The following is a 20,830-nucleotide window of genomic DNA, read 5'->3' on the forward strand; positions in this document are numbered from 1 at the left end:
TTCCACTGTCTCTTCCCACGGATGAAGTCCATTTGATTCCTGTGTATTTCATCTGGTAAGGTCCACGTGTATCGTCACTGTTTATGTTGTTGAAAAAAGGTATCTGCAATGAAGAAGCTGTTGGTTTTGAAAAATTCTATCATGTGATCTCTGGCATCATTTCTATCACCAAGGCCCTATTTTCCAACTACTGTTCTTTGTTTCCAATTTTCACATTCCAATTGCCAGAAATTATCAATGCATGTTGATTGAATGTTTGATCAATTTCAGGCTGCAGAAGTCAGTAAAAATTTTAGTTTCTTCATCTTTGGCCTTAGTGGTTGGTACATAAATTTGAATAACAGCCATATTAACTTCTTCCTTGTAGGTATATAGATATTATCGTATTACTTACAGGGAGCCCTCATGGCTTAGTAGTTAAGAACTACGGCTGCTAACCAAAAGGTCGGCAGTTCAAATCCACCAGCTTCTCCTTGGAAACCCTATGGGGCAGTTCTACTCTGTCTTATAGGGTCACCATGAGTCAGAATCGACTTGGTGTCAACAGGTTTGAGTTTTTTTTTTTTTTACTGACAGCATTGTACTTTAGCATAGATCTTTGTTATTCCCTGTGTAGTAGACCATATGATTGTCTGATTCAAAATGGCCAATACCAGTGCATTTCAGCTCACTAATGCCTAGGATATCAATCTTTATAAATTCCATTTCATTTTTGACAATTTCCAATTTTCCTAGATTCATACTTCAGCAAATGAAGATCCTGAAAACTTGACTCCATCCACATCATTAAGGTCAACCCTGCTTTGAGGAAGCAGCTCTTCCCTAGTTGTATTTTGAGTGCCTTCCCACCTGAGGAGCTCATTCTGGCACTATATCAGACAATATTCCACTGCCATTGATAAGATTTTCACTGGCTAACTTTTTCAGAAGTAGACTGCCAGGTTTTTCTTCCTAGTCTTTTTTAGTCTGGAAGCTCAGCTGAAACCTGTCCACCATGGGTGACCCTGCTGGTATTTAAAATACTGGTGGCATAGCTTCCAGCATCATAGCTACATGCAAGCCACCACAGTACAACAAACTGACAGACATGTGGGATGTATATGTGCCTGGTGGATTCAAATTGCCAACCTTTTGGTTAGCAGCTGTAGCTCTTAACCATTATGCTGCTACCAGGGTTTCCATATACAGAGTCAACCTTAAGTAATTATTTTCATTTAGTTTCTCACTGTCCACGCAATTGTCTCCTCAAAGAATTCTAGATTAGACAAGTTTGATTCTCCTACAAAAGTTATGTTTTCTTTAGTTTCAGTCTTTACTTTTATTTTTTATTATGGAGCCCTGGTGGCATAGTGGCTAAGAGCTTAGCTGCTAACCAAAAGGTGAGCAGTTCAGATCCACCAGCTGCTCCTTGGAAACCCTATGGGGAGTTTGACCCTGTCCTAAGGTTCACTATGAGTCGGAATTGACTTGATGGCAAAGGGCTACTCTCAGTTTTTACTCTTTTATTTTTTATTATAGGCTCCACCAGCTTGCCTGACATGAATACCCTTCTTTAATAGTAATTAAGCTGTTAAAATATCACCCTGGCATAGAGTCCCTTCCAGACAATAGGAAATATCTTGAGTAGTAATTCCATTCCTACATTTATATTCCTTCAAAACTTTTAGGTGGATGCCGTCTCTTCCTAACTTATGCCTCTGCATGAAATTTACTCTCAATGTATCTCCCACACGTATGTGAAATGACACATATGCATGATTATTCATTGCAGTTATTTTTATAATAGCAAACTGTGGAAAACAACATATATGTCCATCAGAAGATAAATCAAATCTGGTAACTCCAAACTTTTTTTTTTTTATTTTTATTGTGCTTTAAGTGAAAGTTTACAAATCAAGTCAGCCTCTCATACAAAAATTTATATACACCTTGCTATAAAAAAAAAAATTTATTTTATATACTCCTTCATTCTCTCCACTCTCTATTTTCGTGTCCATTCGGCCAGCTTCTGGCCCCCTCTGCCCTCTCATTTCCCCTCCAGACAGGAGCTGCCAACATAGTCTTATGTGTCTACTTGATCCGAGAAGCTAATTCCTCGCCAGCATCATTTTCTATCCTATAGTCCAGTCCAGTCCCTGTCTGAAGAGTTGGTTTTGGGAATGGTTCCTGTCTTGGGCTAACAGAAGGTCTGGGGACCATGACCTCTGGGGTCCTTCCAGTCTGAGTCAGACTGGTCTTTGTGCGAGAATTTGAGGTCTGCATCCCACCACTCTCCTGTTCCCTCAGGGGTTCTCTTTTGCGTTCCCTGTCAGAGCAGCCATCACTTGTAGCCAGGCACCATCTAGTTCTGGTCTCAAGCTGATGTAGTCTCTGGTTTATGTGGCCCTTTCTGTCTCTTGGGCTTATAAATACCTTGTGTCTTTGGTGTTCTTCATTTTCCTTTGCTCCCAGTGGGTTGAGGCCAATTGATGCATCTTAGATGGCCACTTGCTAGCGTTTAAGACCCCAGACGCCACTCTCCAAAATGGGATGCAGAATCTTTTCTTAATAGATTTTATTTTGCTAATTGACCTAGATGTCCCCTCAAACCATAGCCCCCAAACCCCGCCCATGCTACGCTACCCTTCGAAGTGTTCAGTTTATTTCAGAAACTTCTTTGCTTTTGCTTTAGTCCAGTTGTGCTGACCTCTCCTGTATTACATGTTGTCTTTCCCTTCACCTAAAATAGTTCTTGTGTACTATCTAATTAGTGAGTACCCCTCTCCCTCCCTCCGTCCCCACTCTCATAACCATCAAAGAATATTTTCTTCTCTGTTTAAACTATTTCTTGAGTTCTTATAATAGTGGCCTCATACAATATTTGTTCTTTTGCAAGTGACTAATTTCACTCAGCATAATGCCTTCCAGATTCCTCCATGTTATGAAATGTTTCACGGATTCATCATTGTTCTTTACCGATGGGTAGTATTCCATATACCATAATTTATTCGTTCATCCCTTGATAGGTAACTTGTTTGCTTCCATCTTTTTGCTATTGTAAACAGTGCTGCAATGAACATGGGTGTGCATATATCTGTTCGTGTAAAGGCTCTTACTCATAACTCATCTCATATGGGGTCGCTATGAGTCGGAATCGACTTGACGGCAGTGGGGTTTTTTTTTTTTTTTTTGGAAAAAGCTCGTATTTCTCTAGAATATAGTCCAAGGAGTGGGATTGCTGGATTGTATGGTATTTCTATTTCTGGCTTTTTAAGGAAGTGCCAAATCTATTTTCAAAGTGGATGTGCCATTTTACATTCCCACCAGCAGTGTGTAAGTGTTCCAGTCTCTCCACAACCTCTCCAACATTTATTATTTTGTGTTTTTTTGATTAATGCCAGCCTTGTTGGAGTGAGATGGAATCTCATTGTAGTTTTGATTTGCATATCTCTAATGGCTAATGATCGTGAGCATTTCCTTATGTATCTGTTAGCTACCTGAATGTCATCTTTAGTGAAGTGCCAGTTCATCTCCTTTCCCATTTTTTTAATGGGGTTGTCTTTTTGTAGCTGAGTATTTGCAGTATCATGTAGATTTTAGAGATTAGATGCTGATCGGAAATGTCATAGCTAAAAACTTTTTCCCAGTCTGTAGGTAATCTTTCTACTCTTTTGGTGAAGTCTTTGAATGAGCATAGGTGTTTGATTTTTAGGAGTTCCCAGTTATCTAGTTTCTTTTCTGCATTCTTAGTAATGTTTTATATACTGTTTATGCCATGTATTAGGGCTCCTAGAATTGTCCCTATTTTTTCTTCCATGACCTTTATCATTTTAGATTTTATATTTAGGTCTTTGATCCATTTTCAGTTACTTTATGTGCAATGGTGTGAGGTATGGGTCTTGTTTCATTTTTTTGCAGGTGGATATCCAGTTATGCCAGCACCATTTTCTAAAGAGACTGTCTTTTCCCCATTTAACTGACTTTGGACCTTTGTCAAATATCAACTGCTCGTATGTGGATGGATTTATGTCTGGGTTCTCAATTCTATTTCATTGGTCTATGTATATGTTGTTTTATCAGGCTATTTTGACTACTGTGTGGTATAATAGTTTCTAAAATCAGGTAGACTGAGGCCTGCCACTTTGTTCTTTTTCGGTAATGCTTTACTTATCTGGGGCCTCTTTTCCTTCCATAGGATGTTGGTGATTTGTTTCTCCATCTCATTAAAAAATGTCTTTGGAATTTGAATCGGAATTGCATTGTGTCTATAGATCACTTTTGGTAGAATAGACATTTTTACAATGTTAAGTCTTCCTATCCATAGGCAAGGTATGTTTTTCCACTTATGTAGGTCTCTTTTGGTTTCTTGCAGTAGTGTCTTGTAGTTTTCTTTGTATAGGTCTTTTACGGCTCTGGTAAGATTTATTCCTAAATATTTTATCTTCTTCGGGGCTACTATAAATGGTATTGATTCGGCGATTTCCTCTACAAGTTCTTTTTGTTGATGTAGAGGAATCCAACTGATATTTGTATGTTCATCTTGTATCCTGATACACTGCTGGACTCTTCTACTAGTTTTAGTAGTTTTCTTGAGGATTCTTTAGGATTTTCTGTGTGTAAGATCATGTTATCTGCAAATAGAGATACTTTCACTTGTTCCTTGCCAATCTGGATGCCCTTTATTTCTTTATCTAGCTGAATTGCTCTGGCTAGGACCTCCAGCATAATGTTGAGCAAGAGTGGTGATAAAGGGCATCCTTGTCTGGTTCCTGATCTCAAGGGGAATGCTTTCAGACTTTCTCTATTTAGGATGATGTTGGCTGTTGGCTTTGAATAAATGCCCCTCGTTACGTTGAGGAATTTTCCTTCCATTCCTATTTTGCTGAGAGTTTTTATCATGCATGGGTGTTGAACTTTGTCAAATGCCTTTTCTGCATCAATTGATAAGATCGTGTGGTTCTTGTCTTTTGTTTTATTCATATGATGGATTACATTAATTGTTTTTCTAATGTTGAACCATCCCTGCATACCTGGTATGAATCCCACTTGGTCATGGTGAATTATTTTTTTGATATGTTGTTGAATTCTATTGACTAGAATTTTGTTGAGGACTTTTGCATCTACACTCATGAGGGATATAGGTCTATAATTTTCTTTTTTTGTGGTGTCTTTACCTGGTTTTGGTATCAGGGATATGGTGGCTTTATAGAATGAGTTTGGGAGTCTTCTGTCCTTTTCTATGCTCTGAAATACCTTTAGTAGTAGTGGTGTTAACTCTTCTCTGAAACTTTAGTAGAACTCTGCAGTGAAGCCGTCAGGGCCAGGTTTTTTTTTTTGTTGTTGTTGTTGGGAGTTTTTTGATTATCTTTTCAATCTCTTCTTTTGTTATGGGCTTATTTAATTTTTCTACCTCTGTTTGTGTTAGTTTAGGTAGGTACTGTATTTCCAGGAATTCATCCATTTCTTCTAGGTTTTCAGATTTGTTAGAATACAATTTTTTGTGGTAATCTGATATGATTCTTTTAATTTCAGTTGGGTCTGTTGTAATATTGCCCATCTCATTTCTTATTCGGGTTATTTGCTTCCTCTCCTGTTTTTCTTCTGTCAGTCTAACCAATGGTATATCAATTCTGTTAATTTTTTCAAAGAACCAGATTTTGGTCATGTTAACGCTTTCAATTGTTTTTCTGTTTTCTATTTCAATTAATTCTGCTCTAATTTTTTATTATTTGCTTTGTTCTGGTGCCTCAGGGTTTCTTTTGTTGTTCTCTTTCTATTTGTTCAAATTGTCCGGGTAATTCTTTGATTTTGGCCCTTTCTTCTTTTTTTATGTGTGCATTTATTGATATAAATTGACCTCTGAGCACTGCTTTAGCTGCATCCCAAATGTTCTGATAGGATGTGTTTTCATTCTCATTAGATTCTATGAATTTACTTATTCCATCCTTAACGTCTTCTATAAACGAGTCATTTTTGAGCAGGGTATTGTTATGTTTCCACGTGTTTGATTTCTTTTCCCTGCTTTTTCTGTTATTGATTTCTACTTCTATCCCTTATGGTCAGAGATGATGCTTTGTAATATTTCGATGTTTTGGATCCTGGTTAGGCTTGCCTTATGACCTAATATGTGGTCTATTCTAGAGAATGTTCCATGTGCACTAGAAAAGAAAGTATACTTGGCTGCTGTTGGGTGGAGTGTTCCTTGTATATCTATGAGGTCAAGTTGGTTTATTGTGGCATTTAGATCTTCCGTGTCTTTATTGAGCTTCTTTCTGGATGTCCTGTCCTTCACCAAAAGTGGCGTGTTGAAGGCTCCTACTATAATTGTGGTGCTATTTATCTTGCTTTTCAATGCGGATAGAGTTTGTTTTATGTATCTTTCAGCCCTGTCATTGGGTGCATAAATATTTAATATGGTTATATCCTCCAGGTATATTGTCCCTTTAATCATTATATAGTGTCCTTCCTTATCCTTTGTGGTGGATTTAATCTTAAAGTCTACTTTTTTGGAAATTAATATTGCCACTCCTGCTCTTTTTTGATTGTTGTTTGCTCAATATATGTTTTTTCCCATCCTTTGAGTTTTGGTTTGTTTGTGCCTTTAAGTCTAAGGTGTGTCTCTTGTAGGCAGCATATAGACGAATCGTGCTTTTTTATCCATTCTGCCACTCTTTGTCTCTTTGTTGGTGCATTTAGCGCATTTACATTCAGCGTAATTATGGATAGGCCTGAATTTAGTGCTGTCATTTCAATGTCTTTTTTTGTGTGTTGTTGACAGTTTCTTTTCCCACTCAATTTTTTGTGCTGAGTAGTTTATTTTTATATATTGTCTTTTCGTCTTATTTGTTATTGTTGGTTTTGTTACTGCTGAGTCTCTATTTTTTTCTTGTATTTTATTTTGATGAGTACGATTGTTAGTCTCCTTTGTGGTTACCTTAATATTTACCCCTATTTTTCTAAGTTTAAACCTAACTTTTATTTCTTTATATCGCCTTGTCTTCCTCTCCATATGAAAGATCTATGACTACATTTCTTAGTCCCTCTTAATTGTTTTAATGTTGTCTTCTTTTACATAATAACATTGCCGTTTCCCTCTTTTGAGTGTTTTTTTTTAATCTTGATTGATTTTTTTTTATTTCCCTATCTGGGTTGACATCTGGTTGCTCTGTCCTGTGTTCTAGTCTTGGGTTGATATCTGATATTATTGATTTTCTAACCAGAGAACTCTCTTTAGTATTTCTTGTAGTTTTGGTTTGGTTTTTACAAAGTCCCTAAACTTCCGTTTATCTGGAAATGTCCTAATTTCGCCTTCATATTTGAGAGACAGTTTTGCTGGATATATGATTCTTGATTGGCAATTTTTAGCCTTCAGTGCTTTATGTAAGTCATCCCATTGCCTTCTTGCCTGTGTGGTTTCTGCCAAGTAGTCTGAGCTTATTCTTATTGACTCTCCTTTGTAGGTGACTTTTCATTTATCCCTAGCCATCCTTAAAATTTGCTCTTTATCTTTGGTTTTGGCAAGTTTGATTATAATATGTCTTGGCAACTTTCTTTTAAGATCTACCTTATGTGGAGTTCAATGAGCGTCTTGGATAGATATCTTCTCACCTTTCACAATATCAGGGAAGTTTTCTGCCAACAAATCTTCAACAATTGTCTCTGTATTTTCTGTTATGCCTCCCTGTTCTGGTACTCCAATCACTCGTAGGTTATTTCTCTTGATAGAGTCCCACATGATTCTTAGGATTTCTTCATTTTTTTAAATAGTTTTATCTGATTTTTCTTCAAATATATTGGTGCCAAGTGTTTTTTCTTCAGTTTCACATATTCTGCCTTCCACTTCCGCATTTCTGCTCCTCTGACTTTCTATTGAGTTGTCTACTTCTGTAATTTTATTGTTAATCTTCTGAATTTCTGATTGCTGTCTATGGATTCTTGCAGCTTATTAAATTGAATAACCTTTTTAATCTCTTCAACTGCTTTATCTGTGTGTTCCTTGGCTTGTTCTGCGTATTGCCTGATCTCCTTCCTGATGTCTTGAAGAGCTCTGTATATTAACCTTTTGTATTCTGAATCTGGTAATTCCAAGAAGGCACCTTCATCCAGAAGATCCCTTGATCTTTATTTTGAGAACTTGTTAAGTGATCGTGGTCTGCTTCTTTATGTAATTTGATATTGACTGATGTCACTGAGCCATCTATATGTTACTGTATTAGTTTCTTTTATGATTGCTTACTTATCCTAGCTTCTTGCTTTGTTTTGTTTTGATATGCCCAAATAGTTTGTTTGAGTGAGCTAGCTTGATTATTTTTGCCTTCGAAGCTCTAGCGTCCTGTCACCAGATGGCTAGAGCTGTTATCAGGTATATCAGCCTAGGAGTCCGTTCACTTTTCTTGTATGCATTTAGCTCAGGTGTCCAGCTAGTTTGTCATCAAGTTGTGGTATAGACTCTGTCCTACAGTCTTAGAGGGGCAGGGGTGATTGGTGTAGGTACCAGAATGTTGTTGCAGCGGGGGGTCATGCTCCAAATAAGGCAGGGGGCTGACAACCATCCCCTGAGTGTCTGTGAGGAAAGTGTGTCCCTGTTCCCTAGAGTGCACAGGTGGGTGGGTTCTGCGGACGGACAATGGGCACCCAGTGCTTTTGGTTGTAAGGCCTGGAAGGTACCTGTTACCCTCGGATCCCTTTCTCAGGTGGTTGGGTGATGTGAGTGGAGCCACCAGTCCTTAGGCCCCTGATGTGGGTAGGTGAGGACACTGTTTAATAGGCAAAGTGGTGTCAAACACCAAACACCCACATCTCCACCACTCAGCTGAAACAGTTGCGGTCTGCCAACAAGGGTCTATTCTCCTGAAATAGGCCCACACAGGTCCGTGCAGGGGGAAGGGTATTCAAAGTCCACGGACCGTTTATACCTGGACAGGAGCTGCTTCTGTCCTGAGCTCCCCAGGTTAGTGGAGCTGGCAGATTATCTTTTCCCCCAATTCTGAATTCATTCCTTCTCCAAGGTTGGGAGAATGGCTCAGGGCACTCAGCAGAGCCTATCCTGGGGGCTGGGGATGCCGTAAAATATACGCAAGTACTTAGCTTTTGCCAAGAGCACCATTCTTCTCTGGTTTCAGAGGTGTAAGTAGGCTGCACGGCTGGCTGTTTCTCCCTGAAGAAACTGTGGCAGAACACTACCACCAGCCCAGTCACTCCTGGGAATGGTGCCTGAGGGTTCCCGGCAATTCAAGTCCAACAACTCCTTTCTACTTCTGAACCGTCTTTCCCTCCCCCTGCCACTCGGTCCATTTTCTAACCTTGCCTTTGATGTTCAGGCCTCCTAGCTTGTATTAAATATAATAGTTTCACTTGTTTTTTCAGGTCTTTGTTGTAAGAGGGATCACTGGAATCATCTGACTGCTCTGCCATCTAGAACCCGCCTCTCCTTGTAAATCCAAACTTTGAAATACTATACAACCATAAAATGAGTTTACTCAAGCTCTTTATATATTAACACCTGAATTATCTAATACCTAATATCTAAGTTGAGGTGTAATCCATACTGAAGATTACACCTCAACATAAAGAAAACAAAAATTCTCACAACTGGATAAATAAACAATATCAGGATAAGTGGAGAAAATATTGAAGCTGTCAAGGATTTCACTTTATTTGGATCCACAGTCAATGCCCATGGAAGTAGCAGTCAAGAAATCAAATGACAGTGCTGGCATAACTGGATATCCATTTGCAAAAAAATGAAAGAAGACCCGTACCTCACATCATGCACAAAAACTAACTGAAAATGGATCAAAGACCTGAATATAAAATCTAAAACAATAAAGACATGGAAGAAAAAATAGGGACAATGCTAGGAGCCCTAATACATGGCATAAACAGTATACAAAATGTTACTGAGAATGCACAAACACCAGGAGAGAAACTAGATAGCTGGGAGCTCCTAAAAATCAAACACCTATGCTCATCTAAAGACTTCACCAAAAGAGTAAAAAGATTGCCTACAGACTGGGAAAAAGTTTTTAGCTATGACATCTCTGATCAGTGTCTGACCTCTAAAATCTACCTGATACTGCAAAAACTCAACAACAAGAAGAAAAATAACCCAATTAAAAAATGGGCAAAGCATGTGAACAGGCACTTCACTAAAGAAGACATTCAGGTAGCTAACAGATACATGAGGAAATGCTAATGATAATTACCCATTAGAGAAATGCCAATCAAAACTGCAATGAGATTCCATCTCATTCCAACAAGGCTGGCATTAATCCAAAAAACACAAAATAATAAATGTTGGAGAGGTTGTGGAGAGACTGGAACACTTATACACTGCTGGTGGGAATGTAAAATGGTACAACCACTTTGGAAATCGATTTGGTTGTAACGTTTTACATTGGTACAACCAAATTGATTGGTCTCAACCTACCTGGAGCAAAGGAGAATGAAGAACATCAAAGACACAAGGTAATTATGAGCCAAGAGACAGCAAAGGCCATGTAAATCAGAGACTACATCAGGGTGAGACCAGAACTAGATGGTGCCTGGCTACAACTGATGACTGCCCTGACAGCAAACACAAAAGAGAACCCCTGAGGGAACAGGAGAGCAGTGGGATGCAGACCTCAAATTCTCGTAAAAAGAGCAGACTTAATGGACTAGACTAGAAGGATCCCAGAGGTCATGGTCCCCAGACGTTCTATTAGCCCAAGGCAGGAACCATTCCCAAAGCCAGCTCTTTAGACCGTGATTGGACTGAACTATAAGATAGAAAATGATGCTGGTGAGGAGTGAGCTTCTTGGATCAAGTAGACACATGAGACTATGTTGGCAGCTCCTGTCTGGAGGGGAAATGAGAAGGCAGAGGGGGACAGAAGCTGGCTGAATGGACTCAAAAATAGAGGGTGGAGAGAAGGAGTGTGCCGTGTCATTAGGGGGTGAGCAACTAGGAGTATATAGCAAGGTGTATATAAATTTTTGTATGAGAGACTGACTTGATTTGTAAATTTTGACTTAAGGTACAATAAAAATTTTTAGAAAATCAAATGATGTATTATATTGAGCATATCTGCTGCAAAAGACCTCTTTAAAGTATTCAAAAGCAAAGATGTCACTTTGAGGACTAAGGTGCACCTGACTCAAGCCATGATATTTTCAGTCGCTTCATGTGTATGGGAAAGCTGGACAATGACTAAGGAAGACCAAAGAAGAATTGATGCCTTTGAATTATGGTGTTGGTGAAGAATAATTGAATATACCATAGACTGCCAAAAGAATGAACAAGTCTGTCTTGGAAGAAGTACAGCCAGAGTGGTCCGTGGAAGCGAGGATGGCAAGACTTCGTCTCATATACTTTGGACATGTTATATGTAGGGACCAGTCCCTGGAGAAGGACATCATGTTTGGACAGGTAGAAGGTCAGCAAAAGAAAGGGAGACCCTCAAGCAGATGGATTAACACAGTGGCTGCAACAATGGGCTCAAACATAGCAACAATTGTGAGGATGGCACAGGACCGGGCAGTATTCCATTCTGTTTTATACTGGATCACTATGAGTCGGAAACAACTCGATAGCACCTAACTACAACAACAACAATATCTAAGTTGTTATGAAAAATCAATAGTCATAACCATTTAATATATGTTAAGAGGGGATAAATGATCATACATACTCTCCTACATATGCAGAAAATATTTCTAGGTGAACATATATTAGTAGCCCTATGGAAAGGGCCTGGATAGCTGGGGTTAGGGCTATTAGTGAGACTTTCATTCTATTATTTATTATTAATATTGTACTATGAGACTGTACTACTTATTTTTTTAACTTAAATATGACAAAGTAAAAAAAGATATGAAGGAATGTTGACACATTGTGAAAAATGTAACTAATGTCACTGAACAATTTGCATAGAAATTCCCAAATGGGAACCTAATTTGCTCTGTAAACTTTCACCAAAAACATAATAAAATCATATTAAAAAAAAAAAAGACATAAGGGAACTGGAGAATGACCAGAAACATGGTATTCTTTAAAAATTCTTGAAGTGGATGAAAGTGTTTACATGTAAAAACAGGTTTAATAGAGTGGGAGTAGTCAGTATGGAAAGAGAAAACTAAAGACAAGTATAGAGTAAAAACGTATGTTCCAACAAATTCCACATGACCTAAACTTTGAAATTAAAAGCTCTGATTATAACTTAGAGAAGGCTTCCTTTTGCACATTGTTGTTTCAATCTCTAATTCCCTAATGAATTCAGTTTACAAAAATTTAAATTTCATGAAAACAGGGGACTTTGCCTATTTTATTCACTTCTGTATTCCTAGCACCTGGAACAACACCTGGCACATAATAGACATTCAATAAATATTTGTTGAATAAATGACATAAGTTTTTCCTATAATTAATGATAGCCTTTTTTTTATTAATACATTTTAACTTGTCATCTGTAATTTTAGGTTAAAAAATTTCCCCTAGATAATAGGCTGGTAACCTCAAACATGAATGCCAAGGATGGCAAGCCAATTGTCACTTGTCCTGGCCCCTTTCTGGTATTTGCATTAAAAAAAAAAAAAACGAGGACGAGGACGTGCTGCCGCCAGGTCACCCCAGCAGTGAAGTTTTCTTGGAAATACTTTGTACATAACTTGCCATCACCAATTTTTAGAATCATACATCTTTTGGTGAACCCAAGAAGATGAAAGACCTTCAGAATAACTGGCAAGGATCTCTACGCCTTTGAAGTTGATGTTTTAGAGACTAGCCGTTATTTGCAAAATATACCTTAGCATCTCTGCTAAAGATAGAAGTGGATGAAATGGATCAAGTTATACGGCATCTCTTATGTCCTAAAATATGTATGTCCTTTTGCTATCTTAAGCAGGCTTCTATCCCACAGACCTTCTATAAGAGCTGTTTTAAAACATATGATCTGACAAGTATGAATATAGTTATAGGGCAATGAGGAAGAATAATTGAAATCAGGACTATACTAGAAAACTGGACATACAATAGTTACATCTACCTGGCACGCTGGATCAGCCTATAGGCAATGTACTTGCGGAATAGATATCCCAGCCGAACTGTGTCCGTATGAAGTGTCTCAATTATGAGATTCCTAGCTGTTGTGTGCATCTGTGAAGAGAGTCCAGAAGTTTTCGTGGCCTGATTTAAGAGTACCAGGTTCTTCCTCTGAGCCTCCACATCAACAAAATACTTCTCTTCTTCTTCCAGCTCTTGGGGAGAGGAAGGGGGCACTATCATCTTGGGTTTCTTGGTAGCTAGAACTGAGGTCAGTATCCAGGGCCTGTCTATAGGAGGCAATCTGGATTTCTGGTCCCATTCAGAAAGTGAGACCTGTGATATTTTGGGTGATCGAGTAATAAGAGAAGGTAGCAATGCTATAGGCTTCATACAAGTGGGAAGGGCCCCTTCATCAATGTAAGGGGTTTGTGATACTGGTGCCCTGGTGTAATCGGTGAGATAGGGCTGAAATGTTCTAAATTGTTCCATGGCAAAAGGATCTTGGAGCATCTGGGTTTCTTCAGAAGTGTCAGAGACATCTGACTTTCGGAACGTCTTAGGGGCTTGCTTTGCTTTGAACTTTGAATCACTGGGAGGGACCAATGCTGATTTAGATTTCGGAGAAATAATTTCCAATCCTTTCTTACTTTTCTCAAAGACAAGAGAAGTTAAATCTTTCTGGAGCTTTCCAGGAGTTGGAGAAGCCCATAATTTGGGGGGCTGCCCAGAGGTGGGATGGCCCCATAGTGGGGAAGGTTGCCCCGGAATAGGAAGGATCCATGGTGCCAGATGCTGCCCAAGGGTAGAGGGTCCCCACAGAGGGGGATGGAATACCTGGGGCTGCTCAGGGAGGGTAAAGGGTCTAGATTCCAGGAGCTCCCCAGGGATGGAATAGGCCTCAGAAACCAAAGGCTGCCCAGGAGGGAGACTGGGGATCTGTCCAGAGATAGGTGGGACTCCAGGTATAAGAGGCTGCCTGGGGGTGAGAGAGGCCTTTAATATCAGGGGTGGCTGGGGAGTGAGAGGGCCCCTAGATGTGAAGAGCTGCCTAGGGGTGGGAGGGACCCCTTGTGGTAGGAACTGCATAGGGGTAAGTTGACCCCGAGAGGAAGGAAGAGTCTGTGGTGCAAGTAACTTCTCAGGGTCAGAAGCAATCCCCATTACTAGGGGTGTCCCAAGGGCACAGGGGGATTGAGTGAGAGGAGACCTTGATATCTGCAAAGGAGAAGAGACCCCAAATACAGAGGACTTCTCAGCAATAGCAGATGATACCATGAACTGGCTAGGGCTTAATGTAAAGGATTGCCCAGGCGAGAGAGAAGCCTTCAATTCTTGAAATGGTCTAAGAGTGGAAGGAGCCAATGTAGGGGACTGCTTAGGAATATGAGGAGAACTTGGTCTGAAGGACTGATCAGTTACAGAAACGATCCCAACTTCTGGAGTATGTCCTGAAGAAGGACCAGTCCAAAGTTGTGAGGGCTGCTCAGCAGTAAAAGGAGCTCTCGATTTTAGGTCCTCCTCAGGCATGAGAGTAATATCCACTGGCTGGACCTGTCCTGGAGGAATGGGGACCCCCAAAGGTTGGACTTGCTCAGGGATAAGGGAAGATCCCAAGACGTGGTCTTTATCTGAGGTTAGAGAGATCCCTAATTCCCTGAACTGTTCTGGAATGAGAGGAACCCCCAATGCTTGAGCTTGTTTTAAGTTCAAAGGGGGCCCCAAGGTCTGGGCCTGCTTGAGAGTACGAGTGACAGCTGACACCCAGGCATTTTCTGGGGTGATGGGGACTCCCAATTCCTCGGCCTGTCTCACAGTGAGTGAAGCTCCTGGAGCTAATGAGACCCCTGTTGCTTGGGCCTGTTCAGGGGAGGGGGTGACCCCTAGAGCATGGGTCTGCTTAAGGATAAGAGTCTTTGGTACTTCTTGAACATTTTCCAGAGTGATAGGGACCCCCAATTTCTTGGCCTGCTCTTCAGTGAGAGGGACCTCTAATGCCTGGGCCTGCTTAAAGCTGAGAGGGACCCCCAATGACTGAGCCTGTTCAGGAATGAGAGGAGGACCCAATGCACAGGTATTCTCAGGGGTGAGGGTGATCCCCAGTGCCTGGGCCTGCTCAGGGGTGAGAGTGATCCTCTGTGTTTGGACCTGTTCTCGGGCTATAGGGGGCCCAGCTCTCTGGGCTAGTTCTTTAGTTGGAGGGATATGCATTGCCCAGGCTTGTTCTGAAGTTAGAGATGTCTTTAGTGCCTGGGTCTCCTTCGGAGTGATAGCAACCCTCAATGGCTGAGCATGTTCAGATGTGAGAGTGACCCTGAAATCCTGAAACTGCCGAGGGGCTTGGGAGACCCCCAATGCTTGTACATGCTGAGGGGTGAGAGAAATACCCAGTTCCTGGGCTTCTTCGGGGGTGAGGGTAATCCCCTGTGCCTGTGCCTCCTCAGGGGTGAGAATGATCCCTTGTACCTTAACCTGTTGAGGGGTGAGAGAGGTCCCTAGTGCCTGGGCCTGCTGAAGTGTAAGAGTGATTCCCTGTGCCTGGGCCTTTTCAGGGGTGAATGTGATTCCCAGTGCCCGAGCTTCCTCAGGGGTGAATGTGATACTCTGTGCCTGAGCTTCCTCGGAGGTGAGGGTGATCCCCTGGGTCTCAACTTGCTTAGGGCTAACAGTGATTCCCTGTGCATGAACCTGCTCACAAATGAGAGTTATTCTCTGGGCGTGGGCCTGCTCTGGGGTGAGAGTGATCCCCAGTTCCTGGGCCTGCTGGGGTGTAAGTATAATTTCCTGTGTCTGGACCTGCTGAGGAATGAGAGTGATTCCTAGTGCTTGGGCCTGCTGAGGGGTCAGGGTGATTCCCAGTGACTCAGCTTGTTGAGGGGTGAGAGTGATCCCCAAAGCCTGGGCCTGCTGAAGGGTGAGAGTGATTCCACGTGCCTGGGCCTCCTCAAGTGTGACAGTGATCCCCAGTGCCTGAGCCTCCTCAGGGGTAAAAGTTATCCCTAGTGCCTGGGCCTGCTGAGGTGTGAAGCTAAGTCCCTGCGCCTGAGCCTCCTCAGGGTTGAGAGTGATCCCCAGTGCCTGGGCCTGCTGCGGTGTGAGGGTGATCCCCTGTGCATGAGCCTGCTGAGGGGTAAGCGTGATCCCCAGTGCCTGAGCCTGCTGAGGTGTGAGGGTGATCCCTTGTGCCTGAGCCTGCTCAGAGGTAAGTTTGATTCCCAATGCCTGGGCCTGCTGAGGTGTGAGGGTCACCCCCTGTGCCTGAGCCTGCTGAGGTGTGAGGGTGACCCCCTGTGCCTGAGCCTGCTGAGGGGTAAGCGTGATCCCCAGTGCCTGAGCCTGCTGAGGTGTGAGGGTGATCCCTTGTGCCTGAGCCTGCTCAGAGGTAAGTTTGATTCCCAATGCCTGGGCCTGCTGAGGTGTGAGGGTCACCCCCTGTGCCTGAGCCTGCTGAGGGGTAAGCGTGATCCCCAGTGCCTGAGCCTGCTGAGGTGTGAGGGTGATCCCTTGTGCCTGAGCCTGCTCAGAGGTAAGTTTGATTCCCAATGCCTGGGCCTGCTGAGGTGTGAGGGTCACCCCCTGTGCCTGAGCCTGCTGAGGTGTGAGGGTGACCCCCTGTGCCTGAGCCTGCTGAGGGGTAAGCGTGATCCCCAGTGCCTGAGCCTGCTGAGGTGTGAGGGTGATCCCTTGTGCCTGAGCCTGCTCAGAGGTAAGTTTGATTCCCAATGCCTGGGCCTGCTGAGGTGTGAGGGTCACCCCCTGTGCCTGAGCCTGCTGAGGGGTAAGCGTGATCCCCAGTGCCTGAGCCTGCTGAGGTGTGAGGGTGATCCCTTGTGCCTGAGCCTGCTCAGAGGTAAGTTTGATTCCCAATGCCTGGGCCTGCTGAGGTGTGAGGGTCACCCCCTGTGCCTGAGCCTGCTGAGGTGTGAGGGTGACCCCCTGTGCCTGAGCCTGCTGAGGGGTAAGCGTGATCCCCAGTGCCTGAGCCTGCTGAGGTGTGAGGGTGATCCCTTGTGCCTGAGCCTGCTCAGAGGTAAGTTTGATTCCCAATGCCTGGGCCTGCTGAGGTGTGAGGGTCACCCCCTGTGCCTGAGCCTGCTGAGGTGTGAGGGTGACCCCCTGTGCCTGAGCCTGCTGAGGGGTAAGCGTGATCCCCAGTGCCTGAGCCTGCTGAGGTGTGAGGGTGACCCCCTGTGCCTGAGCCTGCTGAGGGGTAAGCGTGATCCCCAGTGCCTGAGCCTGCTGAGGTGTGAGGGTGATCCCTTGTGCCTGAGCCTGCTCAGAGGTAAGTTTGATTCCTAATGCCTGAGCCTGCTGAGGTGTGAGGGTGATCCTCTGTGCCTGAGCCTGCTGAGGGGTGAGAGCGACCCCCTGTGCCTGGGCCTGCTGAGGTGTGAGGGTCACCCCCTGTGCCTGAGGCTGCTGAGGGGTGAGAGCGACCCCCTGTGCCTGGGCCTGCTGAGGTGTGAGGGTCACCCCCTGTGCCTGAGCCTGCTGAGGGGTGAGAGTGATCCCCAGTGCCTGGGCCTGCCTAGGGGTCAGGGTGATTTTCTCTGTTTGAGCCTGTTCAGGGGCAAAGGTGATTCCTAGTGCTTGGACCTGCTCGGGAGTAAGGATGATGCCCTCTCTCTGGACCTGCTCGAGAGTGAGAGTCATCCCCAGTGCCTGGGGCTGCTCAGAAGTGAGAGTGATCCACTTTGTGGGAGAGCCTCCAGGAACGGGGAAGACCCCAGGTGGGGAGGATTGCACGGAGGTGGGAGGAGTGATTGGTACGGAATGCTGTCCATCAGGAAGAACCTTGAATGACTTAAGGTTCTCATGGATCTCTTTTCTTGGGTATAACTGGGATGCAAATTTCAGCATGCTCCTCTGCCTGGGAGAATAGATGCTGTCAGATGATAGCACTGTAGTTGGTGATACCATTTTCTCTAGGTCTTCAGGTTTTTTCTCCTTAATCATCACCTGGTCCACTGCTTTTTTCTGTCTCTGCCTTTCATAGTCCTCTACGTTTTGTTTCTCCTCCTCTTTTTCCCATTTTGTCAGCTCCAGCTGTCTTGCTTCCTCCTGAACCTGCCTCATCTGCTCCTCCTCCTTTAAAAGCACCACTTTCTCTTTCATTTTGTGCTCCCTTGCCTCCAGCAGCCGCTGCTCTTCTTCTTCCATTTCCCTTTGCTTTTGCTTCCCTTCTTGCTCAATCCACTTTTGCATCCACTGTTTTTGCTGTTCCTTCCACACTTCTATTTCCTGCCATGGCTTCTGTGTCTGTTGCAACTGCTTTCCCTCCTTCATCTGGAGCCATGTCTTTTCCCTCTCCAAATTCTTATTTATCGTCTCATGGCGCTCCTTCCAGAGACTTTTTTCTTTTAGCAACTGATGTTTGAGACTCATGCCAGAAAATTCTTGACTCCCTGGCAAATATTCCCCCTGCCTTTGTTCTTCCTTCTCTTTGTGGTCTCTTCCTAATGTTGAGACTACGGGAACATCTCTCTCACTTTCTATTTCAGTCAAGATCATTTGTATTAAGTTGCTAATTACTGGGTCCATGTTCTCCTGTGAAAGGAAGGTGTTAATATCAGCCTTTGTACTAGCTGATGGTTTTTGAATCTGTAATCCTGGCATAAATGAGGCTCCCTTTTTTGATGGCTTAGGTTTCTCTCCAACCTGTCCTGCCTTTTTTAAATCTTTGTATTTTCTCAGGGTTTTAGCAATGATTTCTGCCACTGTTTGGAAATATTCCTCCAATTTTGCCTTTATGATTCCTAATTTTTTGGCTTCTGCTCTTTTTAGTAATAACTCCTCCATCAGCATAGTCTTTTTATCAGAAGGTTTTCCTGCATTATCAATTTTCTCTTTTAGGAAAGCCATTATGGCTTTCTGAAATTCTTCTAGGTTACTCTGTTCGCTTTTGCCTGCCGACGTGACTAAAGCTCTGGTAGATTCTGAAGTCTCTCTAGCTATTCCTGAGGGTGATTTAGCGAGTTCAGGAGGCTTGGCTGGTATTCTTTTTTCATCAGTTTTTTCTTCTGTGCTCATGGTAGTTTCTGGAGAGATGTGGTGTTTCTTTCCTTTCATTTTTTCAGATTGGATGTACCTGAGTGGCTCTGCCAGGCTACTCTTTTCACTTCTGCCCTCTTTGTCCCTGGACTCAATGGTGGGTTCTACTTTAGTCTCTGAAAATATTTGTCTCCTGTCAGATGGATATTCAGATTTCACCTTGAGTTGCTCCAACATAGCACTTGCTACACTTTTGTCACTTTGTCTCTTTGTTTCACTAGAAGGGTAATCAGCAGGGGTATGTTGGCTTTTTGATTCAGTAGTTGACTTTGATTTGGCTTCAGAAGGAGATTTTATCTCTTTTCCCTTCTTTCCCAGTGCTTGTGGCTCGGAATGGTGACTAGGTTTGGACCTTGCAACTTTCTGTTCACCTTGTTCCTCACTCAGTTTTGATCCAGAGGTCTCACCCATGTGTGGTTTTTCTGTGTGCTTTCTTTTCTGTGACTGATGCTGGTCAGTCTTGCCTTTCAGATGCATATCAGCTTTATCTTCAATTTTCTGATTTTTGTCTGGAGAAGTTTGCTGCTGTTGTTCAGTTAAATCTGGGGTTATTTCAGCTTGGACTGTATGTGAAATAGCTGGGTCCCATTTGACCCCAGGGCTTTTGGCCCCTTTTCTTTGGGCCTCATCTACAACATTCTCAAATTCTTTGGCCAAAATACTGTCCACACTGTCCTCTATATCATCAGATCTGGCGATGGACAAAGACGACGGTGGAGAAAGTTTAGGAAATGCTTTCAAGGGTGATGCTGCAAACACTTGGATTTGGTGTTCCAGTAAACTTCTGGATCGAATAAGTTGTTCACACTTTTCTTCTGCATTTTGAAGTTGCCGCTGAAGCATTTCATTTTTTTCACTAAGATCTTCTATTATATTAAGGGAGAGCTCTTTTTCTTTTTCAGCTGTGTCATCTATGAGCGTATTGGCACTTTGGAGACTAATTTTTAACTCTTCATTTACTGCACTCAAAGCTTTAGAAAGGTTTGTTATTGTTGATGATATATATTTAATAGCATTGTTTTCCATTTTACTAAACATCGAAGAGCCTATGAGTTCCTGTAGCATATCTTGGATTTCTGAAACCTTTGTATTTGTTGCAAATTCATCACTAATCATCTGATCTGGTCTTAAAGCATGGGCCGTTGCTGGTCGCTTTGTAACTCTTTCTTTCCAAGGTTTCCACAGAGTACCTCTAGATGCTGGAAGAAGAAAACAAAACAACGAGATTGCATCTCTTCTTTTGTATTCTCTATTTGTGCTTAAACCTAAGTAATTTAGCCTAAATTGGTGGATAGCTACAGGATAAAGATTCCTCAGAAAAGTTTAACTCCACAAATAAAAGAATTACTTTTCCCGCAATCACCTAGAACGTCTACTTCCAGAGTTTAGAAAAGAACTCAGCTGAAACCTCAATTTACTTTCAGTTACAAATTTGGGATTAGACCTACTAACAAGCCAAAATTTTCCTTTGACTTTGGTTATGTATGGTGCTTTCCATTTTCTCTCTTAGATTCTTGCCTCTCCTCTCCCTCTTTCCTGAATCAACGCAGACCTTGATTTTTTTAAGAGGGTCACAAACAAACAGACAATAGTCAAACATTTTTGAAGGATTTCTGGAATGGCTGAAGAGGAAATTCAGCAAATTTTCTCCCCAAGAAGCAACAATAAAACTGTATGAAAATATTAAAAACAACCATTTTAGAACTGAACAGAGATATCAGTGATTGCACACTCTGGAAGAGAGACTCCACAGAATTAATCCAGGCAAGTCTCTAAACA

General features: G+C 42.5%; 1 protein-coding gene across 1 annotated transcript in view; it reads right to left on the reverse strand.

Moving 5' to 3' along the window:
• The window catches only part of FAM186A (family with sequence similarity 186 member A), a 40,147-nt gene that overhangs the window by 7,758 nt on the left and 11,559 nt on the right, over positions 1 to 20,830 (reverse strand). The window contains exons 4-7 of the mRNA XM_049884880.1: positions 17,673 to 20,250; positions 15,797 to 17,528; positions 14,581 to 14,806; positions 13,005 to 14,352 (exon numbers count right to left, since the gene is read on the reverse strand). Coding sequence (XP_049740837.1) covers positions 13,005 to 14,352; positions 14,581 to 14,806; positions 15,797 to 17,528; positions 17,673 to 20,250 — 5,884 coding nt within the window. The remainder of the gene's footprint in view (positions 1 to 13,004; positions 14,353 to 14,580; positions 14,807 to 15,796; positions 17,529 to 17,672; positions 20,251 to 20,830) is intronic.

This window comes from Elephas maximus, chromosome 4, assembly GCF_024166365.1.
Source record: "Elephas maximus indicus isolate mEleMax1 chromosome 4, mEleMax1 primary haplotype, whole genome shotgun sequence".
Lineage (NCBI taxonomy): Eukaryota > Metazoa > Chordata > Mammalia > Proboscidea > Elephantidae > Elephas > Elephas maximus.